Source organism: Passer domesticus, chromosome Z (genome assembly GCF_036417665.1).
Source record: "Passer domesticus isolate bPasDom1 chromosome Z, bPasDom1.hap1, whole genome shotgun sequence".
Classification (NCBI taxonomy): Eukaryota; Metazoa; Chordata; class Aves; order Passeriformes; family Passeridae; genus Passer; species Passer domesticus.
This window is the reverse complement of record NC_087512.1, coordinates 45,838,550-45,864,479: the sequence shown is the minus strand read 5'-3', so window position 1 is coordinate 45,864,479 and position 25,930 is coordinate 45,838,550. Positions and strand designations below refer to the sequence as shown.

The 25,930-nt window shown below is 42.7% G+C and overlaps 3 protein-coding genes across 19 annotated transcripts in view; 2 read left to right on the top strand and 1 right to left on the bottom strand.

The window, feature by feature from the left end:
- Window positions 1-5,479, top strand: part of SLC26A1 (solute carrier family 26 member 1) — a 36,140-nt gene extending 30,661 nt beyond the window's left edge. For all 17 annotated transcript variants that reach the window (XM_064404811.1, XM_064404813.1, XM_064404827.1 and 14 more), the window contains 2 exons: window positions 393-1,044; window positions 2,334-5,479. In XM_064404811.1, the coding sequence (XP_064260881.1) occupies window positions 393-1,044; window positions 2,334-3,854 (2,173 nt within the window). In that variant the 3' untranslated portion in view covers window positions 3,855-5,479. The remainder of the gene's footprint in view (window positions 1-392; window positions 1,045-2,333) is intronic.
- Window positions 1-13,018, bottom strand: part of IDUA (alpha-L-iduronidase) — a 46,532-nt gene extending 33,514 nt beyond the window's left edge. Inside the window, exons 1-2 of the mRNA XM_064404829.1 lie at window positions 12,740-13,018; window positions 9,475-9,615 (exon numbers count right to left, since the gene is read on the bottom strand). Coding sequence (XP_064260899.1) covers window positions 9,475-9,615; window positions 12,740-12,867 — 269 coding nt within the window. The 5' untranslated portion in view covers window positions 12,868-13,018. The remainder of the gene's footprint in view (window positions 1-9,474; window positions 9,616-12,739) is intronic.
- Window positions 13,019-13,236: 218 nt separating this feature from the next.
- CHRNA6 (cholinergic receptor nicotinic alpha 6 subunit) overlaps window positions 13,237-25,930 on the top strand; it is a 32,611-nt gene continuing 19,917 nt past the window's right edge. Inside the window, exon 1 of the mRNA XM_064404832.1 lies at window positions 13,237-16,529. The gene's annotated coding sequence lies outside the window, so the exon portion shown is untranslated. The remainder of the gene's footprint in view (window positions 16,530-25,930) is intronic.

Here is a 25,930-nt window from a genome sequence, read left to right as displayed (position 1 = left end):
AGATGTACTCACTATACAGAAACAATACAACCTACCTCACTAGCACATGTTTATTTCACACCATCAAGTCCTACTTCTGGTCACAAAGACCTTTACGATAGAACATTTAGACTAGATGATGGAAATCTTTGTCATACCAAAAAATGATAACTTAACCCCATTTTATTTTATTAGAACAAACTGGATTCACTTGAAAGTACTCCTTAATATGTGCAAAAAAGGGCAGATTTATTTCTTAGCCTTATGAGTCACTGGAGCCCTATGAGAGTGTTCTTGTTGGGATGATGCTTCCTTAAAAGCAAAATCAAGAGACAAACTTTTAGTGTTAAGTGACTGTGTTAAAAAAAAACTTAATGAATTGTAACCTGACACAGGTTTTCTTCACTTTGCAGGAACACGTTAAATGAAGTAAATACTGGGAAAATGGAAAGACCACTTGAGACTACCAGAATGGAAAACAACACCTCATCCTGCTTTCTCATGAAAAGAAAGACTCATGTCAAGATTAACAGGAAAGAAATCATGCTAGCTAAGCTGAGAAAGAGCTGTGCCTGCACACCACAGAAGCTGAAGAACTTTCTTATGGACTTCTTTCCTGTTTTACGATGGCTTCCCAAGTACCGATGCAAAGAGTACATTTGGGGGGATATTATGTCTGGGTTAGTGATTGGGATCATTTTGGTGCCCCAAGCAATTGCATATTCACTGCTGGCAGGTCTGAAGCCCATTTATAGCCTTTACACATCCTTCTTTGCCAACATCATCTATTTCTTAATGGGCACATCCCGTCACGTCTCAGTTGGCATTTTCAGCTTGATAAGCTTAATGGTGGGACAAGTTGTGGACCGAGAACTTCTCTTGGCTGGGTTTGACTTGAATGATGATGCCCCACCAGCCTCAGGTGATGGCTCTCTGCAAAATGACAATCTGTCCAACACAACTGCCTTCAACCTTACCATTGCGGGGATAAATGCCGAGTGTGGGAAAGAGTGCTACGCTATTGGCATTGCTACAGCCTTGACATTCATGGCTGGAGTGTACCAGGTAAGTGGTTGCTGACATCCAGAGGCAAGGTATGAAGTTCCTGAAGTTTTTTACATGACCTAACCATTGGCTTGACTGTCTTTCAATGAGATACATCATCAGTTCATTTGAATGTACTTTGGGCTGTTTTCTCCAGAAAGCCTAATGGTAGGCAACTCAGAGACAGCATGAGGCAGGCAATTTTCTTAGTTGCTAGCAAACACAGGCAAAACAAGAGTCTTCTGAAAGACCATCAACACTGTTTTGATACTCTTCTGCTTCTTTGCTTTGTTGTTTTCATGAGATAATGAAGCCCAGTACAGATATAGGAAATGCCCAGGTAGCTGTGTACTTAAAAATGAAGAAATAACATTTTCCCTGGATATTTTCTCCAAGTTCAGAATGAGCAGCTCAGTGTTTTGGTGGAGAGTGCTGTGCTCTACCAAACTGCTCTCCAAAAGATAATTCAAAGAAAGAACAAGAGGAGAAATACACTGACTAACCCATTTTTCCGATAATGGCTGTGCTGGACTCCTTGACACTTGTCAACAAGGATATCAAGAGAGCACAGAAGGAAGCATCATGAACATACTTCTCTATTAACTCTGTGCATGTGTGTGTGTATATATATGAATGCAGAAAGAGCTAGCTATCTTCCCACTGTAGTAAGAAATTTCAGGTCACATATATGAACAAAAAAATGCCCTTGTGAAGTTGTATTTTCCAAAACCATCTAAGGAGAATCAACTAGTTAAGGACAGAATCGTGGAGTTTGTGAGCTGTTCTGACACTTCTGATCTGAGGCATGCCACAAAGGCCATCTGTGCTCCATTTTCCTTTCTGTCCACAGGACTAAAATTAAAAGCTGCTTAATGCAAAAGCTAAAGTAGGGATCTTATTCAAGTTTTGTTTACAAGGAAAAGGCCATACATTTTAACTTTATTCACTTTAAGACAGAAAAAAAAGGAAAATTTACTTTGGTATACCAGAAGTATTTTGGACCCTCTGCTCTTTTGCATAGGGAATAAAATTCAGGCAAGCCATTTCAGTGGAGTCACTTCAGACAAATGTATGTTTGACCACCCTGTCTCAAACCCCTCATTCACCTCTTGGGTTTGTAGCATTCCACAACAATAAAAGGAATCACATTTTAAAAGCAGACTGGAAACAAAAAAGGATAATTCCTGTTTCAAGAATTAAATAGCCAAATACTATTGGCCTCCAGCTAGCCCTCCCCCATCTGTACCTAACTATTTGCAGCAACGGTTACATCTCATGGTTTGTTTATTTTTCTTCTTCTGTTTCCTCAGGTTCTAATGGGGATCTTCCGTCTAGGTTTCGTATCTATGTACCTATCTGAGTCCGTACTAGATGGCTTTGCAACTGGTGCTTCCTTAACCATTTTAACAGCTCAAGTGAAGTATCTTATTGGAATAAAAATTCCACGTAGCCAAGGGCATGGGATGCTGGTTATTACCTGGATTAACATTTTCCGGAACATTTCTCAGGCTAACCTTTGTGATGTCATCACAAGTGCCATTTGTATCGTGGTGCTGGTCACTGCTAAGGAACTCGGAGATCGGTATAAGCATAAACTGAAATTTCCTCTTCCCACAGAGCTGGTAGTTATAGTTGTGGCAACACTGGTGTCACACTATGGTAAATTAAATGAAGTGTATGCATCCAGTGTTTCTGGAGCTATTCCAACAGGATTTATCCCTCCAAAGGTACCAGAGTTCAACTTAATGCTCCGAGTTGCCCTAGATGCTTTGCCTCTTGCCATAGTCAGTTTTGTCTTCACTGTATCCCTTTCCGAAATGTTTGCAAAGAAATATGCTTACACCATCCGAGCCAATCAGGAAATGTTTGCTGTGGGGTTCTGCAACATCATTCCTTCCTTCTTCCACTCTTTTGCAACCAGTGCAGCTTTGGCAAAAACACTCGTCAAAACATCTACAGGTTGCCAGACTCAAATCTCTGGAGTAATTAGTGCAATGGTGGTTTTGCTGGTGCTGCTGTTCCTGGCACCTCTCTTCTACTCCTTGCAAAAGTGTGTCCTGGCTTGTATTATCATTGTGAGCCTTCGAGGAGCCCTGAGGAAGTTCCGAGATGTGCCAGCACGGTACCGTATGAATAAGGTGGACACACTTGTTTGGGTAGTTACCATGGCTGCCTCTGCCTTGGTCAGCACAGAAATAGGGCTGTTGGTTGGCATTGTTTTCTCCATGTTATGCATCATTGTTCGGACCCAGCGGCCACGGACAGCCCTGCTCGGTCAGATTCAAGACACAAGCTTTTATGAGGATGACTTAGAATATGAAAATCTCTCTACTGTTCCAAAGGTCAAGATATTTCGCTTTGAGGCCCCACTTTACTATGCAAATAGAAACTACTTCCTAAAGTCTCTGTATAGATTGACCAATTTAGATCCTAATCTAGAAGCTGCTAGGAGGAAGAAATATGAGAAGAAGGAAAAGCAGCATCTGAAAAAGGGAAACCACAGAACTGCTAATGGACTGGGCATCAGAGAAACCACTTTGCAACTAGTTCCTAAGCAAATTGATTTCCAAGCCCTTGTTGTCGATTGCTCTTCCATCTCATTTTTGGACACGACTGGAGTTAATACTTTGAAGGAAATCCTGAAAGACTACAAGAATTTAAACATTTCTGTTCTCCTGGCTTGCTGCAATCCCTCAGTGATAGACTCTCTGAAAAGAGGGGGTTACTTTGGAAAGGATTTTGGATGTATGCAGGAAATGCTATTCTACAGTATACATAATGCTGTGATGTTTGCAAAAGACCAAAAGCTTTCAGCAGACTGCTCAGTTTAACCCTGTGTCTTCCCTGATGATTCAGTACAAAGTAACAGCTAGAGAGGGGTAGTTTGAAAAAAGTAAATTATCAGACACACTGTTGGCTGTGTAAAGCCATTCCCCCCAAAGAGTTCCACCTTATGTCATATGCCACACAGGGCAGCCACTGGAGAGGTAGTCCAGGACAAACATGGAAAGGTTAGACCACCACCTTCACTTTAAAATGCAGGTGATGGCACTTTGAGATTGACTTGTCCATAATACCATGATCGTTTGTGACCCAACATGGATGTCAGGACACTGCTGTGATGGAAGGCCTGCCCAGTGCTGCTCTCCCAGTGATTTAATGGCTGGTTTGTGTTAAGAAGGCTAAGCCACTTCCATGAAAATGCAATCAATATAGCATTCTGGATACATAATTGTTTAAATTGTGGCTTGCAAAGCCCTATTCCTTCCAGTCATTCTATGTGTACTCCTAGACAAGTCCCCACTGTTTGCATAACAATAAAATGTATAAAATATTGTGGAATGTAGAATATCTCTCCTCCTTCATCATACAAGCTTAATAGGAGAAGAAACTATAATCCATCACAGGTTCCTCTCAAAATGACCATTTTCAAAAATTGCTGGTTTTGGAGTTACAGAATTCATCCATTCTATTGGATTAAATCTGTCATAATTAAGTTACTGAAGGCTGTGACACCCCTAATCATGCTGGAAAAAATATGACTCTGATGCGCAAATTTGTAACTAGAAAAAGATAAACAGGATTTTTAAAAATGAATGGCTTTAACTGGCAGCTACCCAGCTAGTTTGCATCCTGTAAAATAAGCTGCCTCTGGTAGACAGAAGCAACTATAATTCAGGGATACATAAGAACCGTCAAACATAAAACCTCAGAGTTGTGATGCAGCACATCACTATCTTCCTACAAATGCCTGCCTGGGTTCAATGAAAATAAGGGTAGGGTGGGAAGGTAAATCTGCAAGTTTTCTTGAAGGGGATTGATGGATCAGTCAGAACTGCCTGGCTGGTCCTTTCTGACGCAATGCTAATGAAGTATTACAAGTAACATACATGGGTCAAGTAAACGGAGCAATGCTTTGTAACTTGTGCATCCCTCTATGCTGAAAAACTTTCATCATTATTTGTACATACTACAGATGCTGTGGGGGTTTTGTTTGCTTGGTGTTTTCTTCCTATCATATTAATCTTTGAGATTTGAGGTCTACTAGACCATGTTTTCTGGGGCTGGTTACTTTCTATAATAATTTGCTTTAACTGCTATTCATTATGCTTTATGTCATCAGTTGTATTGTTGTATACGTACGTTCTCTCTTCACAAATAGGAATAGACTTGGATTTTGATTGTAACACAGTATGCAGCTCTGGCCCATGGCATGGGCAGAATATTCTGTTTCGTACTCAAGTTTATAATTACCTGCATGAAAGATAAGACAGCTGTGCTCACTCTCTCTCCTTTTTTATGTCAGGTTCACACACCACCAAGCATGGTAGGAAATTCTATCACAGCTGTGCCTCTCAAAACTAACAGATTCTAGAAATAGGTTCCATATATACAGAAGCCATTTCTTTGCCCTCCCATTAAAAAAAAAAAAAGTCAAACCAACACATCATATGACTTACTCATTTCAACGTTTTAGGTCACTGAGTGAAAGAACAGTCAAACTGAGATTCTCTACGTGCCCCAAAGCCTGTCTGGCTCTCAGAAACAAGTATTTCCTTACAGGAAAAGCAGTGCACTTCCAAAAGACCAAAAAATATCTTCACCAGGACTATGACTAGCACAGTATCAGGTTATTCAATGCTGGCATTTTCAGGCACTCATTACGAAGGCAGCCTATCAGCTCCACCCTGATAGTATTGCTAAAGTAGCAAAACCTGACAGAAGCATCTGACGAGATTAAAGGATTGATCATTAGCAGTATTTTCCTGTCATAAAACAATCCACATTATTATTTAAATTGCTGACTTGGTATGACTAGCTTCTTTCTGTTCTAAAAGGAAGCAAGCAAGGCCCAAGGACAAAAACTGCTTAGTACCTGATTTTGTTTGTAACCATTCTTTGATCAGGGAATTCCTCTTTTAAGGTCCTGTTTGGGCCTAACAAGACAAATGGGTTTAAAAGAGTTACTACCAGATGGTATCAACATAGACACTCTTAGGACACTGTGCTAAAACAAGCTGTCATTGGAAGTCAAATAAAACATCCTACCAATCTACACTTTTTTTAGCTTTATGGATCCAGCTACCAACATAGAACACAAATAAAAAAAATGCAAAGATACCCTTAGCTCTAGAATAACCTCATTTTAAAAGACAAAAAAAAAAAACCAACAAAAAAAAAATTCCAGTGGAAAGTGTAGCCTTGCAAGAGTCTCTGGAGAATAATGAAGAGGATAAGAAAGTAAGAGTGGGAAGTCTCTTTTTCACCATATTTATTTTACATTGGTACCAAAAGATACCAAAGTGAAGAAACTTGACTACACATGAGAGAAGGTAAACTTTAGAATTTACATATGAAGAAAGAAACTATTGGTCACAAGGAACTGTAAGAACAATTTCCTGGTTTGGTTTTACTGGCAGAGCTGGCTCACAATCAACTGTGTTGGACATTGTCAAACGCAGCATGGAAACAGCTTCAGTGCTAATGATGTAGGGATGCCGGCAGACTGTGAATTATTTCTAAGAAGTATGTCAAAGATAACTAAAAAAGCAAACCTTTTTCTGGTACATCTATGTTTGCTATACTGAGTTATACTAAGATTAAAGATATGAAGATTGAAAATTAACAAAAACTGCTGATTCTCTTCTCTCCTAATTTACCAGTAATTAGCTATCATGTCTTGGAGAGGAGCAGGGGATAGGCTGGTAATTCCAACTAGGCTAATACTAATATTGAAATAAAAACCATTATATGCCTTTTAAGAAATGTTATATGCTTTATATAGGTTGACTGTATTTTTGTTCACTGTGATGCCTTGTGATTTACCATGTATCATGTATCCAACAGATCTTAGTACTGCTACATAAAAATTGAAAAGCATTCTTATTGTGGACTGTGTCCCTTGGAACTGGGCAAAGAGCTGGAGTTTTCAGCTCAAAGTGTCCTGTCTTGTTGACTAGTGAAGCATGGCCAGAATGTGTGGGCTAAGTGTCAAAACAGTTCTGTTTACTAGCACTGGTAACCAACAACCTGGGAACTGTCCAGTCCATGAAAGACATCCTAGATTTCCCCACAATTCCTGTGTCACAAGACCAAGAGAAAAAAGTGTGCTACTGGTTGGAAAATAAAACTAGGAGTTCTTTGAAAACAGTTTGCCTATGGTATCCTTTCACAAGTGGCAAAATAATGGGCTGACTCCAAACAAAGACAAAGATAAAGAGTACTAGTTTAGTACAGCTTGCTGTACTAAAAAAAGTTAAAATAAAAAAGGGATGCAGTTGGTATCAGGGGCCTAAAAATTGTAATGAGAAAGACCATTACAGAAGTGAGAAGGGGAAGGTGGCAGTCTTTTATTTGAGCACATCTATTTCTTGACAGAAACATTTAAGGAACTTTTTTTACAGATGCTGGCAGCTGTGAAGAAAAGAAAAGCCTCTATCTGCTAGACTTCCACAGAGGTCCTCTGTTTTTTCTAAGTGCTCTTCTTCAGTCAAGTGCCCATCTCTACATTCCAAGGAGTGTTCTCTACTCATCAACCCCATGACACAATACAGTTCTGCACTGAGATGGTGGCACTCAAATCCTCTTTACATCCTTCTGGAAATCACTAGTTCAGGAAGAGATTTACACATGCACAAAATTAAGCATTAGCACTGAACTTCTCTGCTCAGAATTGCATTCCTGTTCCTGTTGATTTTTTCAGTCCCAATGTTTGTCTGCAAGCTCCATGCTCCTTCCCCTTCTAAAAGAGCTCACATTTAGTCCACTGGTTGCCTTCCCACAACTTACACGTCTTCTTGTCCTTGACAAATGCACATTTTTTTGCAAAATGAGAAGGTTTAGCCTAGTTCTAAACCGTAGCAGTTTCTAATTTCTACATGTTAAAGGTAGGCTAAAGACTGTAGCTGGTAAGGTAGAATTTCTTACCTTTGAGACACTACAGCTTTTTTGAGGACTTCTTGACTGACTGCTATGTTTCCATGGTCCTAGAATTTTAATTGTGTCAAGGATTGTATCCCACTTTTTTAAAAGGCTTGGTGTCTCAATCCCCACAAAGGCTGAGCAGAATCCATAACAGATGCATTCCTCTCCCTCAGTCATGTGGAAAGCCTAATTCAACACAATGGCACAGCTAAAAGAGGCTGCCAGAAGGGATTCTGGGCTCCAAGTGTAGACGTGGCTACTTTCTTTCCAAAGGTACTCATTGATTTTTCCTAAGTGAATTGGTTACAGAAACCTGAAAGACCCAATCTACCTCCCAGGAGAAACCTCTAAGACAGGGACTCCAGAAGTGATGAGCAGTGATGGTTGTCCTTGATACTGGTTCACTCCAAGAGTACATTTTCCAGAGTCCAGTAAGAAAGGGAGAAACACACAGGAAAGGGTGTTTAGTGAAAAATTCCAGAGGGAAAGAAGAGAGTGAGGGGCTCTTGTTACCTACTATGCTCACAGATGAACTAACAAACAGAGGCCACCCTGGGGTACTGATGAAATACTTACCTGAGTGCAGGTCTTATGACCACCTTCCTAAAAAGCTGACATGCACAAGCACACCTTAATATTGAGAAAGAGAAATTCTGCTCCTCATGCACACTCTGAAACTCCCTACTCCTCTGCTCACATGCCATTTTCAGAGTCTGAGCTCTCCTTCCCTGTTGCATCCCCATAGTGGTAAATTCCCATTCTTCTCTGTCTAGGACAGTAGATGCTACAATGTGGACTGTAAATATGCTCAGCACAGCAAGAGTCTGAGCCAGGCAGAACTTTTAAGTGCTATTTTAATTTTTCATGGGGTTTTCACGGTTTGTCTTTCTTCACAGACCAATTGATCCTGCTCTAGGCATCTGGCTATTTGGCTGTTCCCACTAGGCATCTTGATATGAGTTTGTTCTAGCTGAGTTAAAAGGGACTTGAAAGGCAATGAATTCCAAGTGTTCTCCTAAAGTCTGACATATATTTCCCTAAAACTAAAAATGCCATTTTGTATATAAAACCTTTTGGAACAGGGCAGTAACTGGTATTACCCAAATCTAGCCTGTTTTAATTCTCGCTACCTGTCACTTAATGCAGTGCACAGGTGGCTTCAGGAGGCAAAAAGTAACTTCTAAAACAGGCAGAAGGATTAGTGGCAGCTTTCATTTGGACCTCTCAGTAAGTTAGGCTCGTATCAACCTTTGTTGGACTTTTTTGCTGTATCACATCTCCTACATTAAAGGACTAAAACGTAAGCCATCTTTCCAATCCCTCAGCTTCTCAGTAGAAACTGCGTCTTTCCTCATCTCTTAAAAGTCCTGAATTATTCCCATCTGTTGGAATTTAGCTGACTTCCACAGAAGCAAAATTACGCCCAGCTTGCAATTCAGCTAAGATAAACATCAAAGTGAGCACCTGTTGGATGGATCCTTTAATGTATCACGTTTTCCTAGACTTCAGCTTGAGGTGTTTGCTTACCTAAGAGCAACTAATTCCAGTAACCAGTGAATCCGAACTTGTTCAATGCCGCCATGTGGAACAGAAGAAATGTAGGCAAGGTTCAGCTCTTGGTCTTTGCTCAGGTCAAACAGGTCAGCACGGCTGTGAGGTAAAGGAGGGCTTCAGGAAAAGATGGACAGAAAAGAAACACATTGAAATATTAAATAACAGCTCCACTGGGCATGCAAAGATTCCTATGCTACATACCTACACCACCTGCATGTTCCTACATGGCATGAGGAGCACTGCCTAACATGAGACGAAAGCAAAATGGAGTTGCTGGTTATTTGGGGCCAACTGGCTATACACGTTGTTTGGCAAGGCAGAATACAACCTGGGTGCATCCCAGCACCTTTGAGCACCTTTGCTCAAAGGAAAACCTTCCCAGCAGTCACTGCTGCACAGACAGCGACCTCAGGCAACAATGGCCAGAGGAAAACACACATTGACAGTTGCCTTGTCTCTGAGCAACTAATCATAACTCACGGTCTTTAAGGCTTTACAGTGGAGGTCAGACATGTTGACATCTGACATAAGAAAAGTACGGGCTTGACCTTCTTGATGAAATTCATGCAATGACATCAATTCTTTCTCTGCTGTGGATGCTATTACACTTTTTTGAAGTGGAATTAGATGCTCAGAGCCTTCATATTCTTCATCCATGTTCAGCTAACCCTTAAGCATTAGAAAGCACAGGAGTGCGCAGTTTGAGATTTCTATGTTGGATTCTGCAAGCAGTTTAACAGGCTCAGGGCTATACAGTAACAATCATATCAACTTGACTTTGACATCTACTTATTGCACTGAAATCAACATTACACTGTGGCAAGTTTCTGTTATTCCAGTCTCCACAGATAAATACTGCAAGATGGAGGTCTCAACCCCACCGTTCAAAAGTCAGCAACTTAGAATGCTGCATGGTTCACTAGGTCTGGGCATGCTTAGGGACTTTAATTAAGCCTCCTCATATTGTGCACATTCTGAATGATAAAGCATTTTTATGAGAAGAAGGATAAAACAACACTGTCCCTCAGTGGTAAAATACATCCATGTGTCTTCATACTGCAGCAAGAGATGACCTATGCTCTAACTACACGCTATACATAAACTGTTGTAGTCTATGCCTTGCCTGTTGTAGTCTGTCTCCTGTGATATGGACCAGACTTGTGCTGACTGTAACTCTGCTGGGAAGAGTCATTTATGTCATCCTTGCCTACTCTCTACCCATCCATATAATCATCCCACCACCAAAGGCACTAATGAATGCATCTCCTACTGTATAACCATCTGTGTACAAAGGAAGAAACACCTGATTCCACCCGGACAAGAACTTCATACAACAGAGATACTGCTGATCTATTCCCCATCTCCTACATCCTTACCTGAAAGTTCAAGTCTTTACACAAACCACATCCATTTATAATGCTTATTACAAATCAGCCAGTATATGTGAGCCCCTCTCTAGTTTCACCAGCATACAAGGCACCTAAAAACCATCTCCCTAAGATAGCTTCAAGTCACACAAGTGAGACTTCCTAATACTGAGAAATTACCAGTTCCATTCTTACTAACAAGGTATCAGCCATTTGGGTCTTTTTAATTGTTCCAGTAAATAAGGACAGTGTCAACGATCAGATCCTGATGGGGTGCTTTACTACTACTCTGAAATTCAAACTGGCCTCCATTCAATAATGGCAAAGACAATTCTTTTTGCTTAGTCCATGTTGAATGAACATTCTGAAATTCACACCCTGTTAGAGAAAACTTGCAGAAACCGTGATGGGATACCAAAGAAAGCTGACAAAATGGTGCATGTTGTTAGTGGTGCTACCAGTATCTGTCCTTTCCTGTTCTGAGTGCAAAGTGCCCATCCAAAAGAACTTCAAGCCTTGCTCCCAGGTTTTCTCAGCCGCTGATCCACAGCTGGACACTTGCCCAAAAAAGAAGCTTTAGCAGCTGGAACTCACTTGTGCCACTGCATGAGCTTTTAAGGGATTTTCAGAAATACTAGTGTTGGCCAGTATTATAAAAGACTAACTGCTGACCCATGAATAGCCTCTGACTCTGTCTGTCCTTCACACGTCTTTCACGTTTGCAGCTTTCCAAAGTTTTTCACACAATTAAAACCATGAGTGTTTCATAGGCTGCTGTTTAAATGGGCTAAACATACTATTTTTAAGGCAGATTTTCATTAATGTTTCCTAATATTGCAAGAAAAATTTAAAACCGAACCAAAAAAAACCAAAAAAGTTAAAACACACCAAAAAAAAAAAAAAAAAAGACAGAAATAAAAATCCTGAAAGCCCAAACGTTTCTCTTCATCAGAATGTATTTTAGGTCCTGTTCTATTCCTCCCCCCCTTGGAAACCTGAAGAAAAATCTTGTAAGTTTTTTCTAGGGAACCCTTATGCATTATACAAAAAATGTGCACAAAGTCCTTTTTCCAAAGCACATGCTCATTCCATCCCTATTGCAACTCTTTTCCACGTAAGTGTTACTTAACCCACTGTTTGCCTAAATGAAGTAGATCATAATCACTTTCAAGTAAGATACACAGCAGTGGAATATACCATCTCTTGTTTTCACGCCTGCAAAAACTTTTAGTAGTCTTACAAAACTTAAAGGCCATTCCAATCCCAGTTAGCTGAGCAAGACCAATCTTTCTCCGAGAAGCAAAGCACGACCAGAACACAGCAATTTCTGCATGGTCACCGCCTTCCCCCTAGCTTGGGTCAACTTGACCCACTGGCTGCATCTGGTGGTGCATCTGGAAAACGTCTGTCAAGAAGAACAAACTCCTAGAACTATCAGTCTTTTGTTTGGTAGTACTAGAACTCTCAGAAGTTTTTCCTGGGGCCCTTTAGGGGCCTTGGCAATGGAAACACTGAAAAGTAAAGGGAAATGAGTTCTGAGTATCAAGATATGTACTGTGCTGGGGAAGAAGATGGACTTTACATGTTCGAAGGGGCAAGGAAGCCAGTCAGAGACGGGGAGACGAGGCCTATTTTTTGGCCAGTTCTCATTAACTGGCCACATCCCACATCCCGCCCTAGACTGCGGACCTGGTCCAGCACCAGGCTAAGCAACACGGGGCAGCAAGGGTCCTCTGATCCCACAGCAGGAAGCCTCGGGAAAGCCGGCATCCGCACGCCCTGGGGATCGGGAGGGCGGGATGCGGCCGAGGCGAGGGCCGAAGCGCCTCTGCCCAGCGGCGGGGGCCCGGGGCCGGGCGGCGCGCGCTTACCAGAAGCCAGTGCTCCTCCAAAAGTGCCGCAGGGGCCGCTCGGCTCGCCGGGCATCCACGTACACCTCGTACGCCGCGCAGCCCGCGCCCAGCGGCACCAGCAGCAGCCACAGCAGCAGCGGCCCCATGGCGCCGCGAGGGCCGCGGGGCCGGGGAGCGGGGCCCCACCGCCGCCCGCTGCCGACGCGCCAGGGCACGCCCAGGGGCCCCGTCCCGCGGAGCCCCGCGGCCCGGGGGCCCTCCTGCCCGCCGCGCTGCTCCCGAGCCGCAGCGCTGTCCCCGCTGCCCCCGCTGTCCCGGGGCCGCCGGTGCCCGGGACTCTCCCGGCGGCGGTGCCGCGGGGCGGGCGGCGGCGGCTGCGGCTCCCCCGCGCCCCACACGGGGGCGGTGCGCACCGCCACGCCCGCGCTCCCCGTGCCAGGCCCGGGAAGGCCGCGGTGACGGGAGCGGAACCGCCCTCCTTCCCCGGAAAAGCGTAGGGGCAGGGTGGGAGCTGTGTCCTGGCGACGTGTAAACCAATTTATTGATCTCAGTATGTCGAAGAGGAGTGTGCGCTCTCAGCTCAGAAAGCCAGCCGCATCCTGGGCTGCCTCCAAATCAGCGTGGGCAGCAGAGCGAGAGGGGGGATTGTGCCCCTTTGCTCCCCTCTGGTGGGACTCCACCTGGAGTGCTGCATCCGGCTCTGGCATCCACTACAGGAAGGACGTGGACGTGTTGGAGCAAGTCCAGGAAAGGGCCGTGAAGTTTACAAGGGGACTGAAGAACTTCCCCCACAAAGGCTAAGAAAGTCGTAGCTGTTCAGTCGTAGAGAATAGCAGATACAAATTGAAAGAGGAGAAATGTAGCTTAGTTATTGGGAAGAAATTATTTACTGTGGGGATGGTGAGCTGCTGGAACAGGTTGCCCAGGGAGGTTGTGGATGCCCCCTGGCACTGTTCAAAGCCAGGCTGGACAAGGTCATGAGCAACCCAGTCCAGTGGGATGTGTCCCTGCCCTTGGCAGGAGGATGTTTCGACTAGATGATCCTGAAGGTCCCTTCCAACCCTTAACATTCTATGATTTTATGGTTCTATGAAGAGCTTTAAGTGTGCTTTATCACACACAGCCTGCAGCTTGATTCTCTAAATGCTTATTTGTTTCCATGTATACCTGAGGAGTTCATTTTCCATGAGGTGTGACTCTTGTCTTCAGGACCATTCTTGTTTACCTGTTGTGCCTTCAGGAATCTTGTTAAGCCTTCCAGACAGGGAATCTAGTTCTATGCCACCAGCTGCACCCTGAGCTGGGACAGCAGCTGCCTTTGGGTGAGTGCTGCTCTCTGGGCTTCAGTGAGGGCTGATGACATTTTGCTAGTTGGAAAGAGTGATCCATGAGAGGAGGTCCTTGCACTCACTTAAGCTGGCTTTTTTGATAGCTTTCCCTTGCAAGGGATAGAATGGAAGAGATTAACACCTGACAAACAAACACCATACTATTATTTTTTGGTTATTAACAGCAACCCTGCACCTCTCTGCCTGTAAGTGGGGAAGGTTCATTGTGGGGCCAGCACAAGATGCCAGCGGTTTGAGCACCTATCTGTGATGGACATGGAAACAATCCCTTGCAGAGGAACCAACAGCTCCCTCCCAGTCAGACTTGGACAAAAAATTTCAGCAAAAAGTTGTTTTCAAGGGAGAAATCCCCTGAAGCCCATAGGTTCTACCACAGACCATTCCTTTTGGCATCAGAAAGGCTTGACACTTGGATACCAAGCTGACTTTTCCTCAGAGACTGTTAAAACAGAACTGTTGCATTCCGTTTGGCTGATCCACAAAGCCATGGATGTAAAATGGTGCTGTGTTGACATTTTAGAGAAGTCTCTCTCAGAGCTCCAGGAAAGTCTGTTCTCTGGGATTCTGACAAGAACATGGTCTCCAGAGCATTTCCAGGCAGGTCCTTCTCAGAGATTGTGGTAGGGGCTAAAGAGAACCCCCCCCTCCTGTTTTCTGCAACTTATCCTGAGGCATGGGCAAGTGCTACATGTAGCACACTGGCAACACCAGGCCTGAACTTGGGTGACAGAAGCAAAGTAAAACTATTGCTAAAGGCTCCATCACCCACAGGTTTCTCTTCCACGTCTAACAAAGCAGCTAACAAGATTTTTTTAAGGTACTTCTGAAGAACTGCAGTTGCCTGCAGGGAATCTTTTCTGCTCACCACAGCTGCTCTGGTGCCTCCTGCCAGAGAAAGAAAATCCATCAGAATTATCTGCACCCTGTGAAGGAGCCCAATACACCTCCGTTCCTAAAACATCTGAGGACTCCTGCAGGGAGAGCAGCTGGGAGCTGTGTTTTCCTAATCACAGTAGTCAACTGAATCAACATGTTCTGGCAGTATTTGCAGGTCAGATGCCAGGCTATACTGGTGAAACTCCCTTGTCTGATCTGCAATCCTCCCAGTCCTCTTCTTCCAGGGGCAGCACAGATGCCAAGATTACCTCAGATTACCTCCAACACAGTTTGCCAGGTTTAAAAATCTGATTCATAGCTAAACCCATATGCTTAGGTTTCTATGAGCATGGTTCCAGAGATGATCAGGCAGAGCTATGATAAAAACCTTGGTCAAAGTGACCAAGGTCAAGGTTCCCCTTTTTCCTTTGACTTTCTGTTCCTCCAAGGGCTGGGAAGTGTCCAAAGGCAGTTTTTCTATGTAGCATTTTACCAGTGAGGTTTCCCACAGCTGGCACTCCCATCCAAAGTGCACTGGGGATTTTACCACAGCCTTCTCCCATCTCCCTGCAAAGACTGTGAGAGCTCTTCCTGTACTGAGGCATTCCTGAGCAGGCACACAGGCATGGGGAATGGAGAGCAGCACTGTTCACTGGAGAGCAGCAATGTTCACTGTGCCCTTTCCAGTATATTAAGGCTGACCCTTCCCACCTGTCTGGCCAGCTTAAAATCCTCCAGTGTTCACTTCAGGAACTGAAGTTTCAGACTGGGGAGATAAGAGATGTAAATCCTGCTACTCCTAAACTGAATCATTCCTCTGAGAAAGAGTGCTTAAGGCATTTAGTCCCAACAGCTCTCCTGGCAGCATCCCTGCAGATGTTCTGAGAACATAGACATTCCGGGCTCCTTCAAACTCATCAGGGAGCTGATAACTTCCTGCTGCATTTTCTTTCTTTGTGAAGAGGTACCTGCACAATGCACAGGAAATTTGGTTTTATGTTTTGAGGGCTTGTGTGTGTATGTGTCTGCATGAGTTGTGAACGTATATATGTGCTTTTCTGTTCAGTTGCCTCCAGCTAATTTAGTACTTAATTGAATCATAAACTTGGCTTCCAAGAGCATCCCTGGAAATGCCAAGATGGCTTTGTCACACAGCCATCTCATACCACATGGCAGGAACAAGACTTTTGCTGTAGCATATGGAACTTGAAGCCTAGAAAATCGTCTGGAGTTATCTGGATATTTTTGTAATAACTAACTACTATTGCAATTAACTAATTCTTGGTGAGGCCTTCCAGGGTTTATGACAGCCTTTGCTTCTTGGATGACTTCACATTGCCACATGGTGGCAGCTGATCTTTGGACAGTTAGACTTGGCTGAATAGTCTCAAGACTCATGTTATATCTAATCCAGTCTAACAAGGACTTCTATACTGCTCTTCTTCCTTGCCACTGCTTTCCTGTTACTGCTGTTTCCCATGTGTGAGGTCCAACACCACGGAGGGTGAAAGGAGGATAATTCATCCAGCTGACTGCCTGGGAAGCATCTCCTTTTTTGATTCAGTTTGTTTTCTTGTGCACAGGTAAGCTGCAGAGGCAGGACACTGTGTAGCCTGGTAGTACACAACAGAAGAAGCACAGGGACAGGGAAGTAAGAGAGAATGAGATCGGCCCTGACTGCAGTGCCTGCTGGTAGGCTGGAGAAGGCATAGTATGAAATTGTGCTCCAACTCATGCATCTTCATGGCTTCCATAGCATGGTCAGCCTTGTAAAATATAACTCTGAACCAATGCTGTTTCTTGCAGGAGTTTGGCAGTTCTGTATACCCATGTCAATCACCAAACTGACACTGCAGTCATAATGTCTCTGCAACATACTAAAGGTATCAGACATCCATATCTCACATCGTGAGTCTTATCAGCAGCACAGCATGGATCTTTGTTCCACTTTTCTTACGGACAGCTTGTTTACAAAGCTCAGCTTTGACAATGTCGCAGATTTTACCCGTGATCTGGTAGGCTTTGTAAGCCCCAAGATTTCCTTCTTCCTCAGTTTATTTCAAGCCTTTGGGATGAATAGTTGAACTGGATGTGGCCTGCAGCTATCTGTTGCCTTTCCCCTCAGTGGGACAGTGCTATGCTGCCTCCAGACATGCAGTACCTCCAGCACTAAGTTTCTGCCACAGACGTAATAACTGCTCCCTGGTGGTGATTGCCTGTGCTGGACTTGCTTTTCTTGCAGTGATCAGCCCCAGACAGAAGTTGCACGTGATGCAGGAACACGGGTGCATTCCTGAGGGAGCTTGAAAGCTTGAAGGTGCCTGGGACATATCATGCTAGAGTTGTATGGGATTTTGAGAGTTGGTGATTTGTATAGGAGAGAACAGGTTGTGTTATTCTGCGGTAGGGTGGGATGTGTTGTTTCCTCCCAAGGGCTTCAGATTTTTAGTTTCTGCTTCTTTCTTGGTATGATGCCGTCATTTTTTTTCCATCTCCCACTTTTGGTCTAGACACAATTCTGACAAGTTCAGAAGTGGTTTGTGGCTTTTCCAGTGGATTTTCTGGACTTCATAGCTAAGGTGGAAGTGTTCTATGCCCTGAGGAGACCAGCTGCTGGTATACAATGTAGTCTGGGTTGATGCAAACAGACTCAGAGTGATGCAAATACTTTTCAGCCCTTTACAAGTGCTTTCCTCATTGTTACTTAATTTACCTAAGAAGTGAGTAGGAAGTCTTGATATGACCTCTGCTGAATACGACAAATTTAACAAGTATTATGTGAATGCTTGAAATTTTAGACACCATCCATGTACATATCTCTAATATCCCAAAGCTGACTACTTCAAGGCCAGGATTTGACATCTCCCTGCCTTTGTGATACCTCAGTATATTTCATCCAGTGCATGTAGCCTAGGGTTATTTCTTAAATGCTCTCTCATTGTTCCAGGGACATGGACCTTATCACCCAGATGTTGCCTTCCATTCCATCATGATTGAATACGACTCAAGAGGACTGTTTTGCTGTAGTTCATTACTGTACAACTATTTTTGTCATCAGATGTAACTTGGTACATCTAATTCTGTCATTATGACTCTTGGGCTGAGGGCTTCACATCAGCCTGACAGTGTTGTCTCAGGGCTTGTCTTGGCCTGAGATTGTTTTCGCTGTGGTAGGAGCTGTCTGATAATTGTATCACTGCTTCCTAAATTTTTTCTGCTTAGCTCTGTGAATAGCAGTAAAGTGTGACGTGCCTCAGCAAGGGCCAGCTTATCCCTGAGGAAACTGGCATCTTCATCACCAGCCCTGTTCACTGCTTCTGAACTGAGGAGCAAGGCAGGTGCTGAGTGACAAATGTGGTCAGCCCAGAGTCCAGGTCATTAAATTGTACCAGGCAAGTATTGTGACAGGACAGCTCTGGGGCCAAACTGGCAAGTCAGTCTGTGGATCAGATCTAGATCAAAGGTCTGTGGCCGGATGTAGGCAGTGCTCAGATCAACGCTCAATGCAAGACAGCTTGCATAAATTGAAGCCCCTCTGAAATGGGGCTCCTGGGCTGGAAGGGGAAAGTTGTGTTGCAAACAATGGCATATTGAGTTCTCATAGATAGAAAGGACTACTGTAAAGATGCAGTGTTCTTCCTATACTGGGTTAAGTACCAGTTCCTCCACTTCAGGAGGATTGGGGTGTTGGGCCTGAGGCTAGTATGTATTCCATCTGCAAATAACTTGGTGGGGAAATAAATCTGAAATATTTTACTGCCAGTTATAAAATTCTGGATTTGCTCCACTGTCCATGAGGAAAGAGGAACACTATGGCTGAGTGTCAAAGTTTAGGTGTGAGCTACTGAAAGCAAAACAGATTTTATTAACAAAACATCCAAAATATCCCCAAATGGGGTTCAGGCAACCACACTACAATGACCAAGAGCCTACATTTGATGAAGAAATTGGCATACCAAGGACTCAGTGTGATACCCACTTCCTGCCTGGGGAGAGCTTGTGTCCTCTCTTAACCTTAGGACTCAGGAGGGCAATGGCAGGCTAAACTTAAGGACAGAGAAAAGGGATAGATAGTAGGGATTTAATAAATATCAGTCTCACTCTTATTTTCAGAGTGTTGATTTTACCGTAACTGAACCAAAGATAGTGACCACCTGTATTTTAGTTAGGCTAACTAATTAGACTAACAATAAATTCTGAGCTCCACATATTATCTGTATTCCCTTTTGCCCATAGCAAAATTTATTTTAGAATGTAGGAAGAGTGTTGTAGAGCTACCAGAGAGAATGACATTGATGTTAATGGCAGTCACATCTGTTATGACTGGAGCCAGGTAGAAGAGAGGCAGCACTGTGTTGGTTAGCTGAGGATGATACACTGCCTTGCATCCTTCTAACAAGCCACCTTTTCTCCTCAGTTCCCTCTTTGGCTGCATCAGCTCCTCAGGGTAAAAATTACCATGTATTTGTGTGGCACCCCGCACAGTCATTTCTCGTACAATTATTTTAGGTCCCTTGGTGGAATGAGGATTTTCATATATTTACCTATGGTCAGAGCATGTTCCACCACTTGCTTTGAGGAAGGGAGGCTGAGTGTGGAGGAAAGAACAGAATTTTCCCTCAAACCCCAACAGTCTTTGGTACTGTCTTTGCTCCTAGAGCTGGCATCAGTACACAGGGACAGAGCTGTTTGTCAACAGGGAGCTGATTTCCACAGGTTGCTCTGCCAAGCTCATTTGAAAAGAAGTCAGGGTAGACAACATCAACTGCTCTTCCCTTGTTCATCCAGGTCTTTGTTTCATTGTTGAAGGCAGTCAGGTTGGTCAAGCACGGTTTCCCTTTAGTGAATCCAGGCTGACTACTCCTGACTACCTTTTTGTCATCCATGTGGATGGCCTCATTTTAGAATGAGGTGCTCCATCCCCTTTCCAGGGACTGAGGTAAGGCTGACTACCTAGTCCCTAGGTCCTTATTCTTGCTCTTTTTGAAGACTGGGGTGAGATTGTCTGTCTTCCAGTCCTCAGGCACCTCTCCTGACCACCATGGCTTTTCAAAGATCTAGGGCATAGTTGTAGGAGAGGATCACGATGCAACTCTCTGATACCTTATGTGCACTGGGTCTGGATGAGAAGGGGAGGTGAATCTATTTCATCCACTGTCAGCACTTTTCTTCTGCATGATTGGGAATAGCTGAAGACCAGAAGGGAAAGTTTCTAATTCTGTAGTTCAGCAGCAGCAGTGCTGTGTTCTACCATGCAAAGAACATTAACAAGTGGACCTTTCCAGCACTGGATTACACTTCACTATAATAAAAAAGTGATAGCTCTGCATCTATGGTTACAGTTTCCAGGTACTCACAAATGCTAAAAAAATGCCATGCAGCTTTTATTTTGCAGCTGATCCAGACAGGAATATTTATTATTTATATATCTGGTTTTAATTTATCAGTTAACTTACTATTTACCATAATGCTCTCTAAAGCAGAGTTCTTCTGTAAAGAGAATCCAAGAGACTTGTTTTTCTTTTTTGTGAATTAGAATTAAAATCCTCTGTATTTGGTCTGAAAGCAAGTTTTGGAAATCTGTGATGCTGGTTGTGCTAGTACAAAGGATGACTCATGGATAGAACTTTAGGTTCATGTTAGATGCCAGTTAAACAATTAATAAATACACATTTGCAAGTCTGCCCCCAAAATGGAAAGGCAAGGATGTACACATCCTCACTTGTTTGTTCCACAGGACATGGATTGTAACTGATGTTTTGTGTGGGCTGTGGAGAGGCAGAGGCAAAAATAATAACAAATCATAGAGTCCTCTAGAAAAATCAGAATAGCCACTCTGTGAGTCCTCTGGAAAGCTTACATTGGCACTTTTGCCTAAACAAATCAACCCAGATGTACTCAGTTAAAAATATATCTCCTTTACAAAGCTATTTACTGCTTTGACACCAAGTGTAGCCATAATTTCTGTGTTAGACTTCCTGTGGCTATCACATGAGCTTGTGAGTCAACCCATTAGAAGCTTTTCCAGTTATTAACCATGGCAATAACTGAGAACATAAGTACTCTCACAGCACTGTGCTTCTGAAGGAAGAAAACTAAAGACATTGGGCCACTACCCCTTTCAAAATAAGGAATAAAGATGTTTTCCTCTGCCTTCTCAGTTTTGTTGCTTTTAACCAGTCAACCAAAGTTCAAAAAGAAATGCTCTTTCATTCTACCATTGCTACAGCAAACCTGTGGTTTGTATCTAATACCTTGTATGTCTATCTCATATAAGTCCTAATTAAAGTTTAATTCCTTACTAAAATCTTCCATTAAGGATTCTCTTTATTTCTGGGAGGCACAGGGCCATCACAACTAACATGTATCATTTGTTTGACAGTTTTATGGTTCAGCTGGAACAATTTGCAAAGCTGTCCATCAGTATCTTCCCCGTAGCTTTGCAGCCTTTCTATTTTAGTCATGAACTGCAGAACAGAGCCGAGTAACAGGCCATTAAGTGATACTTAGAAACTGAAGGAACAAAGTTCAGAAAAGCCACTGGAAATACTTTGCATAATAATTTATTAAGCTGTTTTAGTTGTTTTGGAAAGTCTAATGCTAGTCCATTAGAAAAGGAGCTATGCTTCAGAGCTATCTTCTCAGTAGTGCAGGACTTGCAATATTTTTGTTTCATGGGTTTACTCAGTTCTCTCCATCAAGAAATCACACTAACTGTCAGTTCTCTGAAGCTGTAGAGGGGATGACAGATTCCTCTGCTGTCTTAACATGGCCTTGGCAGTGAGCTGTGAAAGGCTGGTAAAAGCCTCTCTGTGCTCTCCCAGTGTTTGGGCATCATTTGATAAGAAGGGAGGAAGGAAGAGATGTCAACAACTTCAAGCTGTTGGGCAACTCTGCAGGTGCATTGCCTTGCAGGACCAGAACAAATCTATGCCCTAAGCCCTCCAGAGCCGGGCAATCTCAAACTATCTGTGATATGGCTGTGCATCTCCTTTATGTACTTGCATATAAGTTCTTGGCATATATCCTCTCCTGCACTCCCTGTCCTAGACTCTTAAAACACTTTGTATCTTGATAGATTTACCTGTGGTCACAGTTGTACATGAGCCATTAATAAATGGTGACAGTTTGTGATAACATTCCCATTTCATTGCAATTCCAAATGATAGCGCAGAATATTTATGGATAGCATTTCATACAGCTTCTTCATGAAGCCCATTCTTCTACAAGAGCAATGACCGGTCTCAGTGCAACAGTCTCCTGCCAGCCTTCACCATTTTATACAGTGTTCTCTAAAGGCTTTTTGTAATGGCAGGAATCTGCTAAACCACACAGCACTGTCTTGTGAAAACGCCAGGGTTTGCACCTCAAGCTTATGGGCATGCTTAGCCTGATGCACAGTGAGAAAACAGGTAATCCTGAAATTATGTGGGCACAGTGGTACCCAAGCTAAAGTAAGATGGACTTTTTGTATGGCTTAAAAGATTATTGCTGTGCTTGCCCACGGGTTTCCTTTCAAGCAGAAAGTGTAGGTTACAATTGTGGGTAGAAATGAATGGGAAATCTTCTGATGTAAGGTTTTCTCATTTGCACAGTGGAGGAGTGGTGTGCTCAAGTTAACTGAGTACTCTTTTTCAGGGAAAAGAACACTTAAAATAACGCATGTTAAAATGGGCTGGTTTTGAAGATCACACTACATATTAAAAGAGAGCACAAGGTCATTCAGCTTCGGGGGTTTGCAGCTGCTTCCCACACAGAACATGTGAATACTTCTGCACAAGTTAGAATTCCCAGCTTTACCGCCTTTTGAAAATGGACTAGTAAACTCATTGAACTGGAGCATAACTGCTTTCCTCTAGAGCCCAAAGCACATTTAGCAGCTCAGCAGATATGAGCATTGTACACTCATTTGGGATTTTACGGAAATGTGCATCTGTACCATTACATTCTGAGGTGCAGCCTAATCTGGGCAGAACAGCACTGTTGGAGGGGTGAGATTAACACAGTGCATCCATTTCAAGTAGTCCTTGCACTCATCCTTTCCTATCTATCAACATGATTAGTAAAAATGTATATGCATGCACAGACACAAACACATGGATAGATACTCCTCTTACCAAGAGAGTTAACTCTCAATTTCTTGTCAGTCAGTGGTTACTGTCTGCAAATGGGTTTCCTTAGAATGATGACATCCAAAATTATCCTTTTTCTACACAATGTCTTCCTTTTTTTTCATGTGGCATGCTTTGCTGCTCCCAGATTTCCATCTGACTAAACCCTGTATTTTCCAAACCAGATCCTCTTCTTTGGTTTGTATTTTGCAAACTTCAACCACACTGATAAAAATTTCTTCACAGTTGTTGGATTTTTTGGTTGAAGGTGGAAGGATGAAACAAACTATAGTACCAAGAGAAACAAAAGAGAACTGAGAAATATCTTTGATAGCTACTTATGTAAGAAGTTACAAAGTATTCTGTGGGTACAGGGTAGCAAGGGAGTAAAATCTAGAAGTGTTTATGAGACTGGCTTTGAATTTTAATAGTTTACCCTTCCTAAAACTAACCATTTTCTTTTCAAGAGATCTATCTTCAAAAAATGCCACAAATTAGAATTTAAACACAAATTATTCTACCTGAAAAATTTCTGCTGGCCACAGAGGTAACCAAGAAAAAGGAGGTGCTCTTTGCAAAAAATTTATTTAATTTTTTGCCTTCTTGCAAATTTTGACCTTTTCTGAATTACAAGGCTTCTAGCCATCTTAAACAAGGGGAAGCTGTTGGCTGAGCCAGCAACTTTAGTTCCAGCAGATGTTAGCTGTCATTGCTGCTCCCTTCTCATGGGTCTGCTCAGGGAATTTCACCTTTTGCTCTTCCTTGTCAAGCTGCAGCTCATTGACAACGTAAAATACGTCAGACAATCCCTGACACATTCTTGCTTGTCTTGGTGCTGCTGTTTGACATGGCACCAACACACTGTGATGCCCTGTGTGTCAGTTTTTCCTCTTCATCATGTCTTCCCCCTATTGTTTGCCTTTGGGGCCCAGAACATTTTAACTGAATTTGCACCCTGAATCCAGGGGGTGTTCTGTCAATTTATATTTACCTTCTTCACCTTTGATTCAAAAACTGCTGCATCTTCTGTAGTATAAATGAATGACAGTTGAAATTTGCCCTTTTATGCACATTCCATCTCAACACATGCTCTGACTTCAATTACATCTTCATATTTACATGCCTCCTTAAGCAGGTAATGCAGGATGATTTAAGAAGCTTTTAATAATGTGTTACTGGATGCTCTGACAAAAAAACAAAGCACAATACTTTATCAGCACTCATCTGCCCAATTCTATTAGTTTGTTACCATTAGATTGTTACCATATATTTTGCACTAATTTTTACTTCATTAGGTACTAGTATAGCTGAGTCATGACTTCAAATACCACAGATATACAATATTACTTGTACAATGCCTAAAGGTGTCTGTCATATAAAGTTGGCATAGGACTTGCTGCACAGCCTCTGGAAGCATGCAAAGGAATTGTCATTTTTTTCCCCACTTCTGTCACCCAATTTTGTCCACAAAAACAAGCAAATTATTCTCATTATTCCTGTAAGTCTACTCTGATTATTATCCATCTGAATGTCTTCCTTGTTACTGCCTACATTTCAAACCTTAGAGGATGTTCAGTGGTACAAGCATGCAGCAAATGGATTCTGTGCCAGTCTCAGAGCCTAGAGATCTGAGATGCAAAACTTTGTTATCTTATTGTGCCAGATGAAACAATGGGAGGTAAAAGGATGTGATCTAGCTAGCCCAACCTAAACCACGCAGAAGGCAGCATTAGCTAGTCCCTGCAGAACAGGGCTCTGAGGTGTCTCTGTCTAAAGTCTCTGCAGCAGCAAATCTTCTACTGATAGCAGAGAAAGCCCTGAAAGGGATGCATAATTTCTGTATAGCTAGAGCTAGATGGAATGAATCCCCATTAATCAGACTATCTACTTCTGCCTAAAGCAAAGACAGGAATATCTCAGCTCTGCCTAAACCTAAGATTTCATCACAAAGACTGTGGCACTGGCAACAGATCACCAAACACTCCTGGTCTAATCTTAAGGCTGTGTATGAAACTTGAAGCTTTTTCCCTTTAGACACTGCCTTCCAGGATAAAAGCCATTGGCAATACTTTTGTAACTAAAGCAGATGATATTTTAAATTAATTTTTCCACTTCCTCCCTCTCTCAGTCACAATGCCCATTATGAGGTTGTAGATATTCCTTCCAAAAGCTTTTTCAAACAGAGCACAAAAGAAAAGATGGTTTCTGACCATAATGACATCAGGCTTTCTCTTAGACTTTTTGCCCAGAGGCACAAGAGATATTGATGGCTCAGCCTGTCCTAGAAATGTCAGAACACATGAGGTTCACAAAGCCATGCATTAAATGAAGTGTACAGGACTCTGTAGCTGTCAGACAGTAATTTAATAAAAATAAAGCTTTGCTATATAAAGAAGAGTCAATCAACTGTGCTGATGGCCTCCTGCCTCCTCGACTAATACAAAGTTTTCCATAAGGAGAGATGGACAAGTCCACTGATCTATCAGAAACAGGATCTTGCCATATTGTTCTTGTTCACCTAAATGCTTCCATTTGTGCCTTCTGTTACAAAATTACTGTTTTCTTAGCAGGGTTGCTCTTCACATAACAAAGGAGAGGTGTTACTATTTTCTTTCTGAATTACCAGAAAATTCATTAATTCATTATCCATTTAACTGGAATGGGCTGCTAGTCTCCTTTGGCAGACTTGAAGTGCTCTCCTTCCAGATGCAAAGTTAATCCAGTGCCAAAAAGGTTAAAAACTCTCAGAACCTCTGTAGCTTCAGTCACTTACACTGCAGCGTTCTTTATGCTGCTGCGGATTTAAATTCTTTCAGTCCCACAGCAATCTTTTTCTCAGCAACACTTCATTTGAGAACCATCAATTAAGTAAA